Here is a 16,946-nt window from a genome sequence, read left to right as displayed (position 1 = left end):
TGTACAGGAGAAAGTGCGTATGCATGAGCCTTGGTGTTTGATGTGACTTTGACGCGTCCTGTTTGACTGTCCTGCGTGCAATCCTGTGAACAAATACATGCCCATGTGTACATTGTAATACCGGTACAATGTACTAGTTAAATTACTTGAGTTTACATGTCTATTATAAGGCGTATGTATAACAATAATATACAGGAAGAAGAACACAATACACAGAAAGCATCAAACACATGCCCTACATTGTGGGATATAAAAAGTGATGCAATTTTGCACAGCGTTTGTACACACATTACACCACAAGTAATCATGACTTTTCAGAAAAAAGCTTGACCATTTCTGAAATGTCACACTTTCAGTGGTGAGCGAATCGTGATTTGAATTTCACTATAGGAAATAGTCACAATTATTGTGTCCACACACATAAATGAGATGGTTTTTGTGTCACCATTTAAATTGCGACCCAAATAGTCATGACTGTTGGTTGCTGTGTGAATGAGCCTATTGGCTCTGCAGAAAACCTGTCACGTGTTGCAAGTAGTCTGAACAGTGAGTGGCAGTTTCCACAAAAGTTGGCATTTCTCTTCTGCTAGATCTTACACTGTATAGGAAGCTGACTTTACACAAAGAGAAATAATGCTCCAGGTCTCAGTATTCCTGGCCATAAAGGTGGCTTTTTAGTACATTTTCCTGCGACTTGGGCTTTAATGTTACAATTTGTCTAATGTCATGATTTTTCACTGTCAGTGTAAATGGCCCTTGATATGGCAATCTTTTTATAATGTGACAGTTGTTTACAATGACTTGATCAATTGGTCCTGGACTGATTCTATTCCAATCCTGCAGCTAGGTTTGCACTTGAATCTTTTGTTACTGGTGTTTTATTGACAGAGTAAGTCAAAATTTTCTGGGTTATGGAGGGAGAGAGCAAGAGCAAGACAGAGTGAGGGGAGAGAGAGGGGAAGGGGATCGAAAGAAGTAGTACTACATGTGGAAAGGACAGATTTTGGTGTATAGAAGCAGTGGAGAGCCAGTAGACTGGTTTCATGGTGTATGATAAATATACCATTCACTGCATGAGACACTCTAGTTAAAGGGATAGTACAGTATTGGTGGAGATGAGAATCGGGCTTCTTTTTACGAGATTCCAAGAAAACACTCATGATATAGTACAGAGCATACCATTTTAAGAGGAATTTAGAGTTTATTTGATGAAAATCGGAATTGGAATGACTAAAACATCCAAAAACAAAGTAAAACAAAGCGATTGTAATAAAGTGTGGGTCCCACACTTTATTAAAATTGCTTTTTTTAAATATTTCAGCCATTTCAAAACCAATTTTCATCAAATAAACGTTGAATTTCTCATAGAATTACATGCTCCTTCATATTTCATAAGAGGTTTCTCATTATCTCACCAAAAAATATTAGAAACCTGAAATTAGGTCTCAACCAAAACTATACGATCCCTTTAAGATTATGTATTCTGGGGTGGCAGAAATAGCACTATTTTTGTTCCCAAGGGATCCATTATATTACTAATGCATGATATGTTTTTTTTTTTCTTTCCAACGAATCTTTTAAAGAAAACATAATAAAAATGTTTTCACTTATTAAGTTATCATAAACAAATAAAGTCTAATTTAGGACATAAATGGTCAGTGTACTGTGGTGGATGTGATTTCAAAGTGATCTGTGCAGCCAATACTCAAAGCAGTTTTATATCCCACTTGGTACCGTTTGGTACTATTCTTGTGGTTGCATTTCTCCGTTATGCCATTCAACAACAAAAAAGTTCACAACTTGTATACCCTGTAAATGTAGATTATGCAGTGTACGTACATTGTAGGTAGGTATGTATATGTATGTACATATGTGCATATATGCCACCCTAACTTCGACTGACCCCTATTTCTTTTTTTATTTGTTCTTTCCATATGACAGGAGCTAGTGCAGAATCCTCGGCTGTTTGTTGGTGGTGCAAGTCGCTTTGATGTTGCCCAAGGAGAGCTAGGTTAGTATTTTTGTAGTGTACCATGGTATCTCAGGCAAGACCAGGCACTCGGTAAGCCCATAACCTTTTCACACTGGGCTGAAAGTGCCTTCAACTACCGTATAAGTTGACTTTGCCGTTAGCCTGTTGAAGACTAGTTCAGTGTATACTCAGGCAGATGGCTAGTGAAAAACATGTGTTGATAACAAAATCAGCTTGTCCTGAATGAGTAAAGCTCAGGTGAACATCAAATCTCAAGGGACAGAGGAATTTTGTCTGATTGTGTAGGTAATTCATAATGTTTGTTTTTTCATCTACAACTCTGTATTAAGTCTCACAGAGTGACACCAGCTACTACTTGTTTTGAACTTTTACAACATGCAAAAAATGCTCATCAAGAATTTATTTCAAAGGTCATCTTCTAATATCTCATGTGTGACATGAGTTCACCAAATGAAAAAGATTATCTTGTCAGATTGGGTAAGTGGAATGGATGTCATTATTCAGTTCATATAGCACTGCTGAGATTAATAAGTATTACCGGTATTTTATACTGTGCATGATTACTGCAATATTAAATGTGAATATGATGTCTTTGACAAATAGGAGTACTTGGAGTCCAATTCTTCACCATGTTCAAGTTGATTTTGGTAAACGTCAGCACAGCAGACAAATACAAAATGAAAGATACTGTAATCACATACTACCCTCCCAATGGCTTGCACAAAGTATTTTTATACATCAAAAACATGGGAAACTATAAGATTCCATAGCTTGTTTGTTTTAGGTCTGATATTGATATATATGGGCTTTGCTATGGCACATCCTTACAGTGTATGTGTGCCTTGATCATTACTTGCCGAAACCATCATTCAGGTGGAACAAATGCTCGAAGGTCACTTGCGATCTAGTTTGGGACTTGTGGTTGAGGCCCCCATGAGGATAATGTACTAAGCCAACCATTACTACTCATGATGAGTTCTGCAGGAAACAAGTGGTAGAATTTTCAGGTCATGGAACATCCAACAGGATGCATTGCATTTCAATCAATTTGGAACCCTGGCAAGTGGGGTCTGTTGTGCCAGTGTTACATGGTGGAAAACCATAAAATTACAGTGTGGACTCAATGACGTACATTTGAAGAAAACAGCGGTGAATATTGTATGTCATCATCACTGTCTTGACGTACTGTATCTGATGTTTTCTGACTGTACCTTACAGTTGATCATTTAGAAGAGAACATTATTCGATTTAGCAAATTTTATCAAAGATTGTGAAAATTTTTCATTAGTAGATTTTGACTATTTCTTACTCGTTCTTTTTTGCACTTACATGGAAACTCTAATTTGTTTCTCTAATAAACATTATGGCAAAGAAAGAAAATGTGTGCACTTGAAAGCTTTACCAGTGTGTGATTCTGCCAATTCAGAGTCATGACTTCGTTTTGACATTGTCATACAATGTACATCCATGATCCATTGTGCGGGAAATATTGGAGAAATATGTAAAGTAAAATTACCTGCACCACATACAAACCTTTCTGTACAGAAAGCAGTGTGTGCACATGTATGTGCGTGTTTGTTATTTTCATTTTGTGTGTGTGATTTCCAGTCTGCTGAATAGTGCAGCATATATTATTAGCAGTTTTATTATCATCATGTGCATACAATAATAGACCTGCAAACAGGTGAGATGTACCAGCTTGTTTTTCCACCATCAGTATAATATTTCAGACAGAATAATGAAGTATGATGATTCAGAGCACTGTGATGTGATGCTGTAGTAAGAGATGTGAGCTATAGACAGAGAGCATGAAAGGTTAGAGCCCAATGTCTCCTGACCTTCTGACCCACATGCCTCATTTGTCAAGATATTGTCCAGGGACCCACTATATACCACAAGACAGGTATGAAGGGGGGTACAGGATGGTTTAATCAGAATTTGGCCTGCAATAACTGGTGATGAACTTGATGGAACGAGCGGGCTGCCTGGGGAAGTCATCATGAGTCAGCCATTCTCTCTAATCCAGCACCACCTAGCTCACGGAAGAGATAGAGCGTTTCAGAATTTTACCTAAGAAACTCTGTCGTAAGCAGCCACATCAGCAGCAACAACAACAACATTGACGGAACTGTAATTTGTGGCATGCTGGAGGCAATTGCTCGATGAAACCTGCCGAGAGTTGCGTGAAGCTACTGAGCCACCAGTCGCGCACTGCACATGTACATGTACCTGTGACAAAGCCTATGACAAAGCCTGATAAAAGCTTGCCAACATAGAGTTCCATGTTTTGGAGACAAGCTTTAGAGTCAAGCAATGTAAAATTTGCCCTGAATTACTTCAAAGAATCTGTCGTGAAAATGGAAAAAAAGGTGACCACCACAAAAAGTTTTGAGAAAATTGGAATTAAGGTTATAAACAGTTTTGTGATGTCTTTATATTTCAAATGCAAATAAGTAATACTTATTTTTGTCATTATGTGTCTTTTGCTTGGATTCTTGCACAAAATTTGACCTAATTGGTATGATTTTGACCTATATTGCCCTGTAAAGTCTAGTAGAATTTTAAGCAGTACTGTACTTAGAGAATTCTTTGCAAAGAGATTTTCCTTGCCGTGAGAGAGGTATGGAATCAAGTGAAAATGAAAGCACATACACTTATGTGGATTTTGACCGTTACATTTACAGTGAAGGATAAAAATAAATGAAGAGATTCCAGCCACCTGACATTCTAGCTGTTATTGGTCAGGCAAGGCAATTTTCTATGCAGATATTGATGGTTCAAAGGTCATGCTAACAAGTCTACTTCTGCCTTTGCTACGCAGCATTCTACGAAATTTTACAGTTCGTTCTTTCAGAATTTGGGCCTATTATTATGTTACTGTCATCATTAAATCTGTGTTATTACAGGTGACTGCTGGTTTCTGGCTGCTGTCGCTAGTCTGTCTCTGGACGAGTACCTCCTCAACAAGGTGGTGCCCAACGATCAGTCCTTCGACCCTCAGCGCGGCTACTGTGGTCTATTCCGCTTCTGCTTCTGGCACTACGGCGAGTGGAAAGAAATTGTCATCGACGACCGGCTCCCTACGTACAATGGCAAGCTCGTCTTTGTGCACTCCAAGGAGCAGAACGAATTTTGGAGCGCCCTCTTGGAGAAGGCATACTCCAAGTGAGTCCACAGAGGGTTACTGGAAAAGGGAAATTTTTTTTTCGCATTTTCGCTCAAAAATAAAAGCATGTGAATATTTTTGCTTGTGGTATTTACCACTATGTAATATCTTGATTACATGTAAAATATATAAGCATGCTAAATTCATCTTACTTTGCATAGCACGAAAACTTATTCGCATGAAAATTTCCAATTTTACAGTACACTGGTGGTGGTATTCTGAGTTGAAAAAAACTTGGAAGTCTTGAAATTCAACTCGTTCTTTCTGTGAGTACTATAAACGTTAATATATTCAAGTGATTAATTTTTCACGCTGAGCAGCTCAAAAGCATATTCGCAGGTTCTTGAATTTGCACCGCACAACGGTCAACCCATTCAAAGTGTGCAGAGAAAATTGTGAAGACATTTTCATGGGTTTTAGAATTCGTGCTAGCCAGATGTAGAGCGAAATACATGAAAATTAATGTACCGCAAAAAATTCCATGTTTACAGTAAAGTCTGTGGAACTTGATATGAACATAGAATCTGAATAGAGCGTATGAATATCTTGACATTTGTGGCCTAGAATATGTACACGTCCTCATAGCAGCAAAATATGCGTCAAGCTGTGAGATCATCCCTTTCCATCCGTTGTGGCGATGTTTTGTTCCAAGTGAAGATGGTAGTTTTTGTGATCTTGCAATGTAGAATGTAACTTCATCATACAAAGCATTTGTGATACTTTGTGAGTTCATCTGCATTTTTATGCCAAAATCGCCATTGGCGAGTATCTGCAGTTACAGATACTTTTTGTTACATATTCAATGACTTGAAACTCACGAGGCAAGTCATTAAAGGCTGCAGCAGTGGCATAATGTTTAGAGTCAATGCATCCAAGATGTTTCTGTATAATGTATGACTAAATGGCTTGAATATTAATGAGAACAGAAAGTTATCTTATGTGTGTATTAAGATCATGAATGGTAGAAAGTGACTGCAGGAGTGTTGATAGGCATAGGTAGCTTAGCCATTGATGGTTCTAATATGCCCCAAAATATGTTATGAAGTGCCAGTTTTGATACATTTTTCATCCCTGAAACAGAGACTCCAACCCCAAGCACCTTCTGATCTGAAGATTCTCCCACCTAAAACCCCTAGCAAACGGGAGATTCCAACTTGGATGTGCGCTTTGCGCACATCACGAGCGCGAAGTTCCTTGTGGCCAGGGTCCAGGGCACGATTAAGGGCCCTGAAAGCTCTAGGGTTCTACGTAGATGCTCTCTCGTGCTATCTAAGGCTTATTTTTCAACATACGATGACACTAAGTAAGAAATTATTTCAAGCGGGAGACACAGAGCCAGGGCGGAGAAATCAAATCTCAAGCGGGAGAACGGAGATTTTGCAAAAATGGGCTCTCGGTGGGAGATCTCCCGTCGAAAGTGGGAGAGTTGGAGTCTCTGCTGAAATCCATATCTGAAGATAAAGTGCAAGATAAATTCACAAAATACTACATATGTACCAATCTCTAGCTTCATCTAAACAGATACAATAGTGTGATGAATCATAACATAGGCAGCTGTGATAAGCATTTCATTTTCCCCCTCGTTAATAATGGGATAATGGGTTTCTCCTTTTTATAGTCCCTAAAGACCTTGCTTGTCCACACCGTTATACAGGAGTCATTGTGACATCTAAGCATAGTATTAAGTTAGCATATGAAATAAGGCAGAGATTTATGACTGTAGCCCAGTTCAAGTTTGATACCTGTTTCAAGTAATATTTCATGTGCTATTACAGCCATTGAGCAGAGCTGTTCTAACTTGTGTTCCTGATATACGTGTACTTGACAGTGTTATGAATTCATTACACACATTGCTTTGATTCGCTTGTCATCATATTTGGATATTTGTAGAAGATGTGGGTATTGATCTTGTGGATGTCGTTCAGTAATAGTGCCTTTTCACCAAGTTTCATCTGCCATCCTGTCCCAGGCTGCATGGAAGCTATGAAGCTCTGAAAGGAGGCAATGTGATCGAGGCCATGGAGGATTTCACTGGAGGAGTGTCCGAGAGCATCGACATGAAGCAGAACCCACCTCCGGGTCTCTTCAAGATCCTCAAGTCCTCCTACGACAGGGACTCCCAGCTTGGCTGCTCCATCAATGCTAAGCCTGGCGTGACGGAGGCTGTTCTGCCCAGCGGCCTCATAGCCGGACATGCCTACACCATCACTGATGTCAGGAAGGTGCATATTTGTCATTTGACTCTTTTCTTAACTATCATCCTTACTTCATCAGGCATTTGTTTTCAAGTCTATTTCTTTGTTTCTTTGTTTTACAGAAAAGTGCAGCTTATTTGGATGTCTTTAGATTTCAAACAAGGTTCTTTTTAAATGAACATTCAATGTAAAGTTTTGAACGAAGTCCTGCTTAACACCACTCTAACAAACATCCCAATCTTCCTTGGATGGCTGTGAATAAAAGGATTACATATCATAAAGGAGATGTGTACGTATCTACTTTATCAGTGGATATCTTCGCATGGTATCAACATACTATGTCAACGTATCAGTATCCAGTCAAAAAATTATAATGCAGTGACTGTGCTCTAACTATTCTTTGGTCGCATTGATCACTTCTTCAGACAAATTTTTGCTTCTAAATTCAACATTCATGTGTAATTTGAAAGACAGAATGGCACTGTATCTACTATATGTGTAACAGTTTTTGCACCTAATTGTCTAGGATTCTGACCATTTTGATGTAGTGTAGTGACAAAGATAATACTGCAATCCTTCTTAGGTCTATCCTAAAGTTTGGGCTTTGAAAGTCTGAAGTTCATAAAATGAATCTGAAAAAAGATGTTGTTGATTCCGCCAAAATGAATTGCATGTCTGCCCTACAAAGCAATGCTGTGAAAAATATGGTGGAGATTTTCCAAACATACCCCCACATGCTATTTGCAGCAGAACTCTAACTTGTCAGCAAGCAAAGCCTAGCAGGTCAATCTTTAACCAGTATTGGCTCCACTTTCTCTCCCTCCTCTCTCTCTCTCTATCACTCTCAGATCTCAGTCCGAGGTGCAGAAAAGCGCCTGATCAGGATCCGCAACCCCTGGGGTCAGAAGGAATGGAACGGAGCGTGGAGTGATGGGTACGTTCCTCCATTACCACAATACCGTTCTTATGTTGTATCTACTTTTTGTTAGCTCACCTGAGCCAAAGGCTCAAGTGAGCTATTGCGATCGCCCTTCGTCCGGCGTCCGTCGTCCGTCGTCCGTCGTCCGTCGTCCGTCGTCCGTCGTCCGTCGTCCGTCGTGCGTCGTGCGTAAACTTTTTACATTTTCATCTTCTTCTTGAAAACCCCAAGACCGATTTTCATCAAACTTGGCAGGTAGCATCCCTAGGGGGTTAGGAACTCAATTTGTTAAAATGGGCACCATGCCCCACCCAGGGGGCCCCCAGGGGGGCCCAAACCCCCCAAAATTAAGGAATCTGTAAAAATCTTCTTCTCTAGAACCAGAAGTGATAGAGCTAAGTTAATACTATGAGTTAGTACATTGATGACTGTAGTTTCAAGTTTGTTCATGGCAAAATTAGGGGTGCCCCCCTTGGGACCCAGGGGAGGGGGGTGGGGAGGGGTTCTAATGGGGCCTAAATTGTACATTTTCATCTTCTTCTTGAGAACCCCATTACCCATTTTCACCAAACTTGGCAGGTAGCATCCCTAGGGGGTTAGGAACTCAATTTGTTAAAATGGGCACCATGCCCCACCTAGGGGGCCCCCTGGGGGCCCAAATGCCCCAAACTTAAGGAATCTGTAAAAATCTTCTTCTCCAGAACCAGAAGTGATAGAGCTAAGTTAATACTATGAGTTTGTACATTGATGACTGTAGTTTCAAGTTTGTTCATGGCAGAATCAGAGGTGCCCCCCTTGGGACCCAGGGGAGGGGGGTGAGGAGGGGTCCTAATGGGGCCTAAATTGTACATTTTTATCTTCTTCTTGAGAACCCCATGACCCATTTTCACCAAACTTGGCAGGTAGCATCCCTAGGGAGTTAGGATTTCAATTTCTTAAAATGGGCACCATTCCCCACCCAGGGGGCCCCCAGGGGGGCCCCAAACCCCCAAAATGAAGGAATCTTTAAAAATCTTCTCTAGAATCAGAAGTTATAGAGGTAAGATAATACTATGAGTGAGTACATTAATGACTGTATTTTCAAGTTTGTTCATAGGAGATCAAGGGGTGCCCCTCTTGGGGGCAGGGGGGGGGGGGTTGGTTGGGAAGGTCCAAATGGGGACCTGAATTGTACATTTTCATCTTCTTCCTGAAAACCTCATGATGTATTTTCATCAAACTTGGCAGGTAGCATCCCTAGGGGTCAGGATCTCAATTTATAAAAATGGGCACCATGCCCCACCCAGAGGGCCCCAGGGGGCCCCAATCCCCCCCCCCCCCCCCCAAATTAAGGAATCTTAAAAAATTTGGGCCCTTATTGTACAGTTTCATCTTCTACTTGAGAATGCCTGGTCAAATTTTGGTAGAGCTGTGAATAATTTAGATTAGTGACTGCGTGAAAGGTGAACTTGCGATACTCAGGTGAGCGCTAGACCCGCGGGTCTCTTGTTTTCTTTATGATGGCATTATCTCCTTATTTTGTTCTGTCCCGTGCAAAAATATTGTTGTCATCTTTTTTATTTTTGTGAGTCCTATTGAGTCCATTCTTGTTCGAGACATGTTCATCTAAATAAACGTCCCTCTGAAACGTCCTATACCAATCTAGGTACATTAAAATCATACCCTTTTCAATATTTGAGTGGCAAAGAAGAAATTGGAGGGACTGGGAAATTCGCAATAATTAATAAGATTAAAACTCAAATTGGATTAAAATTGGTAATCCAAACAAGGATAAGATATGTTGCATGATTCATATGCATTCTTTGTAATGGCTGGTGATACGGGTGCAGTTTATTCCTGTTTAAAATAAGAGTAACCCGCAGTGCTTGCTCATTTGTGCAAGGCATTGATAAATCATGGGTAGAGCTGATCAAGGTGCCGGTGGTAAGAAACCATCAGCAAAGTGACTGGAGTACACCTTGTATTCTCTATGTAAGTCAAAGAACAAATTGTGAATATTGCCTGTGATTAGGTCTGATTGGCCTGAAAAAAAAAAAAAAAAAAAATCTGACAAATGAACAAAAAACAAAGACCCCACGTAGTTTGCCGTAGCATGGTAGTGAGGACATAGTCCATGTTTGATTATCATTCCAGCAGATGAATATGATAGGTTTCAAGATGTTCATTTGTGTCTTACATTCCTGCAAACTAAAGAGAGTGCACAAAAGGTTACATGTTTCAGGAATAACACACAATATATCAGTGAGTGCTTGCTTCACTATGTAATCATTTGTTACAGTAGAGTCTGTCATATTTGACAATTGTGTCACACTCAATTGCCAGGGATACTAACCCCCGGATACTCTCAAAATTGTTTCAAAGCACAATCTGACAATAATACAAGGGAAGAAAGTCTATATTATAGCATGCAGGTAGCATATAAGATATGATCCTGAGATTAGATCATTGAGATCATGGTATTTGATCTACAAACTAAAAATTAGAAACTTGTCTTTCAGTGATGATGAATTGACCAGTAAAGTAAATGAAATTTTCTGTCGTGGTACTCATGCCATGAATTAGCTCCGTGGAGGGGTCTCCTCACCAAATGTTTCTCTCTTGTTTCCTGTCGTCCGATATCAGCTCCAGTGAATGGAATGCCATTCCAAGCGACCAGCGCCGATCCTTGGGCCTGGTTACCGACGATGATGGAGAGTTCTGGTGAGTAAGGGGTGATAGAATCAGATTATTCAACCCTTTGGCTATGACTGGGACAAAGAGGATAATGATAATAATAATAATAATGATAATGATAATAAAATAATAATAATAAGGTCTTATTTACCCAGGGTAGCCTATTCAGTGTTACCAGAGGGCCCTACCAGAGGGCCCTGCCATTATTATTACCCTAGCGTTGCCAGGTACCCATTTATACATCTGGATTGAGAGGGACATGGTGGGTAAAACATCGTGTCAAGAGACGTAAGCACTGGGCGGGATTCGAACTCGGGTCCTCCGATCGTGATGAAAACCACACTTCACAGCAGTGTCTTTTCTCTATGCCTTGTTTCACTGCAGATATGAAGGGGATGTTTCCCCAGCTTGCTTGTTTGTTCAGTGAATGCACATAAATTAGGATACCATGTAAAGAAAGTTAGAGGGAAATCAGTCAGTCCTTTTAAGAGTTACACATTTTTCTTAACTTTTAGTTCATTTCATTTGCCACCCTGTCTTGTAGGAACTGTTCAACAGTTTGTCATGTCACAAAAGTAGAATGATATAAAGGTAACTACAAGAAATTTTATGGATATTCAGTATTTTAGGATACAGAAAGAGTACATAACTGTGCTCCTTCAGAAGGCAGGGGAATGATTTTGATGTTGATGTGTATACATGTATCTCTGCAGTAAGTCACCAAAGCGTACCAGAAAATAAATATTTCCTTCTGTGTGTTTTGTTTTGTTTTGTTTTGTTTGTTTTGCTTTGTTTTTACAAGCTCAAGTTGACCAAAGTTTTTTGTGCAAAACTTCTCATGCAAAATGGATAGCTGTGGCATTTAGATGAAATTGACCATATGAAGTTGTAAATCATGCAAAATGTCTGTTTGCTTTGTGCTCCCAGGATGGAGTTCAGAGACTTCAAGCGCCACTATGACCGGGTGGACATGTGCCACTTGGGTGCGGACACCTTGACCGGTAAGACGGGGAAGAGGAAGAAGAAGTGGGAGTGCAGTCTGCACAAAGGACGCTGGCAGAGAGGTGCCTCCGCAGGCGGATGTCGCAACTTCCCAGGTACGCAGCAATGATGTCTCAAGTGGGGACAATAATCCCCCTTTTTTTTTTTTGCTTTTGATAAACATTTCATTTCATTTATTTCCATCATTCAAAAGAGAGAGACAAAAAAAAGAAGTGTCTTGGACACACACACAAAGCACACAAGGGAAAGCCAGATGATGATGATGGCTGCTGTATCATCGGTTGATTTGTCAAAGAAAACTTCTTCAGTTTCTGGCATCTTTCGATGTCATTTAGTTAGAGAACTTGTTGAAGGAGGCAAAGAGTTTTCACGGAATGTACCATGGTAGACCTTGTAGAGGAATGATTCAAAGGGATGACAGAATTGAAGGAAGGAAAGATAGGAAATGAAATGAGAGAGGAAGGTACATCTGAGATATTGCGATCCCAAATAAAGTATGACATGCCTGTAAAAACCTTTGTCTCAATTGATTTAATCGACCACAACTACAACTACATGTGTATTCTTGCCTTTCCCTCTTGGTAGAGGTAAACGCACTTTTCCCCGCCGAGTGGGCACAAAATGGAGGCCCTATGGTGTGTGATAGGGAGTTGTATAACTCACACGTATGAAGTACCCCAAACCATTGCAGAGAGCAGGATGCATATCCAGTTAAGTATAGGACATCAAGTACACAGACAAGCAGACACCTGTGTATTGCAAAGTGGTTAAATAGTACGGACCCATGTGGTTCTCCTCAAATAACTCACAAAATACTGGGTTTTGTGCACAAGTATTTGTACTGGACATTACATTTTATGAATGCTTATTGGCCCAGTACTGAGCACATCAACCCTCAGTGCCTTTTATTTGTGTAAATTTGTTTGTTTACGTGTGTGTACATTTGCAGTTGATAAGCAGAATGTGCAAGTGTCACACCCCACTGAATCAAATTCTTTGCATTATTTTCTAATTGAAGAGTCAAAATAAGAATGTGAGGGTGGGAACCCTCAAATTAGTTTGGATTATGAGAATGTGTGCATGTCTCAGCAAACTTGAAAATGCATGAAAACAAAAAGCGAAATTGACTTATTCCTACCACCCCCACAGAGACCTTCTGGATCAACCCCCAGTACAAGCTGGTCCTTGAGGAGGAGGACGACAAGGATGATATTGGTGATGATGAGGACGATGACCCTGAACTGGCCAAGAAGACTGGAGCCACTTTCCTGGTGGCCCTAATGCAGATGAACCGACGTGCCCAGCGCAAAATGGGAGTGGATAATCTGACCACTGGATTTGCCATCTACAAGGTACGTGGGACAACTCCTTGACTAGAAACAGAGTACGGGTATGGGAATTTTGTTTTCTCTCTGTTTGACAATAAATGTTTGAGCATTTGTGTAGTTGAAATGGCTAATTGACTCCCATTGGGTGGTATCTACATGTATCTCTTCTTTGGGGCTGATTTTGATATTTTGTTTTCTGTTTCCACTCCCAATCTTGCATTCATGTCACACCCACAGACAGATGGCAGCTTTGATGCTTCTCGTGGACTGCCCAAGGACCACTTCCTGTACAATGCCTCGACAGCTCGCTCTCCGACTTTCACCAACACACGTGAGGTCAGCGGGAGATTCAAACTGACTCCTGGCACCTACTGCATCGTGCCCTCAACCTTTGAACCCAATCAGGAAGGTGATTTCATCCTGCGTGTCTACAGTATGAAACGGAGCAGCTCTGTGTAAGTTTAGCACCATGCAAGTATAACTCATTATACCTCGTGCTGGAAGGAACATGAAGCTTGAACTCAAACTTTTCATCACAGATACACAAAGCTCACTTTGAAGTTTGTCTGATATAAGAGTTACATGAAGGTGGTTAACCCAGTTTATATTTCACCTACACAAATGAGGCAAGTAATATTCATGTGCTTCCATGAAAACCTCATATATGTTTTTCTCACAGTGCTAGGTCAAAATTCTAGTTAGAAAATGCCTGTAGAGTAACTATCATAACATGGCACATGTATAACTTTGTGCACCTTATGCTCTTATGCATGCCTCAAGGTGAACCTAAGGCCTCAATTAGCAACCACCATTACAGCTTTGACCTTCTCAAGGTCACATTTATGCTGACAAGAATTTCAAATCAATATTATGTAATCAACAATTATCTTATTTTTTTAAACAAACAAACAAACACACATATAGACAGATTGTAGATCTTTTGTCTGAGAGTTGCAATACATGAATGGTTTGCTCAATAAGAGAATACGAGGTCAGCTAGGGCAGGATGGACTCCCATTTACACTAGATTTGTTTGTTCCTTTCTTCAGCTCTGTTGATGAGGAGACATGCATGGTTGATATCCCTCGCCAGGTAAGATTCTTTCTCCATCCCAGGGGACTTTACACACATTGCTGACGCTGCTTTGCAAAGGCTGCCCCACCCCCACAAAACAAAATAGAACTTATTCTTTTCGTGCTGTCTAAACATTATATGTAGAAAGCAAATCCTTATGTTTGCTGTCAGCATGACGCCAGAAGCATACAGCAGCATCCTGTTCCCACCACATTAGGGGGAAGGATATTTGCACAGACAAATTGGAACAACCAAAACAGTCTTCAGTCATATGAGTTGAGTCACAAAGAGGGCATAATCATACCATAGAGGTTTTGAGGAAGTGTGGTATTTATTGTGTATTTACTTGATGATTCATGCCAAGAAAATTGTACAATACTTTCAAGTCCAAGTGCTCAGGACAAAATGAATGCACATGTAAGAGTGAATGGGACTATTAATAAGGGATTGGTTAGCAAAGTCAAACATTATGCATCCCGCACTGAATTCCACCTGAAATTACTTCAAGTTACACAAACATCAAACAATTATTGATCGTATATTATGTGGATTCTTCACACTTTCACTCAAATTGGTAATCTAGCATCATGTCATTGATTTGAGGCACCGCTTTAACGCTGTCGAGACCAAGTACCATCCTGAATTGCTATTGTTGCTTGTATGTTAAACATGCTACTGGTGGCTTTCTTCTTACACAAGTTTTGAATCCGTAGATTCTAAAGAGCATAATGATAGTAGGTGTGTGTATAATGTACAGCGCAAGTTTCATGATAAATTGTTATAGTGTGCAACTGTGGCTGCACTGGTCAGGTTTGTGTCTGCCGGTGCTCCTCTCTTTGTGAAACCATCAAACGTGTTACATGGCACAGCTTTCGCTCACCAAATGTGGGATGAAATTTGGTATACCACCCCTCACTCCAACTCCATGCGATGTGTGTTTGATATTATGTCACCAGAAGCACTTCCACATCATATTGACCTTAAAACTAGTGCAAGATGTTGACATTTCTATCTTAAGATTTCTGTCATTACACCTGTGTGATCCCATTTTTTTTTTGTCCTCTGATGTCTGTCTCCAAATGTCTGATATTTAAAAATGTTAGGAGGAAGCATTCTCTGTCTTTCTGATCAAATGTGATTTTCTTCTGACCATAGGGTATATCAAATTTTGCAGTAAGAATTCTCTTGAGCCTTTCATAAATGAAAATCAAAGAGGATAATGAGTGAAGTTTTCTTTAAATAACAAAACTGAGCCTGTAAATTAAAGCATATCTTGCAATTTTTTACTTTGCATTTGGTTTGCTATGACGCCCCCCCTCCCCCCAAAAAAACCAGCAACAAAAAACAAGCAAACACAAGTGAACAAGCATATTTTAGCTTTTGAATAGCACCACTGTTCCCAGGAAATTGTGTTTTCATGAATAAATTCAATCAAATAAGGGTCATCTTGAAGCCATGTATCATATTTTGAAGAGGACATCTAATACTTATATTCTAATCAAACACTTCCAAACAAATTACAGATTCATTAGACCAAGATATCACTCTATTTCTGTTAAGTTAAAACCAAATCATTGTAAATCAGGTTCAACAAGACAAAAGTAAGATGTAGGCTTACTGGATTCTGTTTGAGTTTTGTAGAGTTGCAAGCATGACAGACAAAAAGCTATTTTGTGTAGTGTTAACTGAAACAGGTTGCCTTAATGAGCTGTTCGACTGAGCCTTTCGTCTGTAGCTAGGCGAGTAAAGAAGAATTTTATTTGTTTGTTTGTTTTTAATTGAAAATTTTTTTTGTCCTGTTCTGTGGTAATGTTGCTAACAAGTATTCTCTGTTTCTATCACATGCTACTATTTATTTTGCTTTTTTTTAATCCAATCACAACCTCTCCCTGTGGACCCCAAAACATTGCCTTGTTTAATATATTCATGCATATACATGTATTATGCTGTCCTGGGTAAAAGGTCACCCCAGTCACTAAAAGTGCTCCTAGCTCCCAAAAGGCCCCAGTCAAGGTGAGACAGTGTGCTACCGGCATGCCTCCAGCGTATATGAGCCCCACCCTACCAACCAATTCAGCTGTCCTATGACCTAGTGGACAGTTTGATAGACAGCAATATCATATTTTATTATGTTACTTTATTATCATTCTGAAATATCATATAAACTATCTTGTGTGCAACATAGAAAACAGAAAGCCTTTACAGTGTTCAGAGGCATGTGTAGTGTGACATACATCAGCTACATTTTACATGGTGCGTAAATTAGGTTTCTCCCCTGTGGACTGAAAGGGAAGACTTTTCTGTGGATTATGCTTCCACTTTTACGCTGTACTCATGAATGAATCATCTGTTTATTAAAAGGGTACTAGGCATTATGTATCCCTTACTTGTCTTCACTATAACTATACTATCTCTGTGACAATCCCTTCAGTGTGGCAAGAATGAATATACATAAATGTAACCATCTGCATTCTGTTTGACGAGAGTTAGTTATCCTCAGAGATGGCTGAATTTGTGCCTTTTTGTGATCAGGATTTACAGATAAGATAGAATTTTGTGAAGACATCTCCAGAATCAGAGTAAGGGATTGGGTTTG

The 16,946-nt window shown here is 39.9% G+C and overlaps 1 protein-coding gene across 3 annotated transcripts in view; it reads left to right on the top strand.

Annotated features, from left to right (window-relative positions):
- The window catches only part of LOC139728603 (calpain-9-like), an 85,978-nt gene that overhangs the window by 47,660 nt on the left and 21,372 nt on the right, over positions 1-16,946 (top strand). For all 3 annotated transcript variants that reach the window (XM_071639544.1, XM_071639542.1, XM_071639543.1), the window contains exons 3-11: positions 1,942-2,011; positions 4,900-5,158; positions 7,129-7,381; positions 8,203-8,288; positions 10,896-10,973; positions 11,874-12,043; positions 13,098-13,300; positions 13,514-13,731; positions 14,326-14,368. In XM_071639544.1, the coding sequence (XP_071495645.1) occupies positions 1,942-2,011; positions 4,900-5,158; positions 7,129-7,381; positions 8,203-8,288; positions 10,896-10,973; positions 11,874-12,043; positions 13,098-13,300; positions 13,514-13,731; positions 14,326-14,368 (1,380 nt within the window). The remainder of the gene's footprint in view (positions 1-1,941; positions 2,012-4,899; positions 5,159-7,128; positions 7,382-8,202; positions 8,289-10,895; positions 10,974-11,873; positions 12,044-13,097; positions 13,301-13,513; positions 13,732-14,325; positions 14,369-16,946) is intronic.

This window comes from Diadema antillarum, unplaced genomic scaffold, assembly GCF_040938485.1.
Source record: "Diadema antillarum isolate AM-2024a unplaced genomic scaffold, OU_Dant_1.0 seq00000187_RagTag, whole genome shotgun sequence".
Classification (NCBI taxonomy): Eukaryota; Metazoa; Echinodermata; class Echinoidea; order Diadematoida; family Diadematidae; genus Diadema; species Diadema antillarum.
Note: the sequence above shows the minus strand (reverse complement) of the source record. Positions and strands in the feature narration are given on the sequence as shown.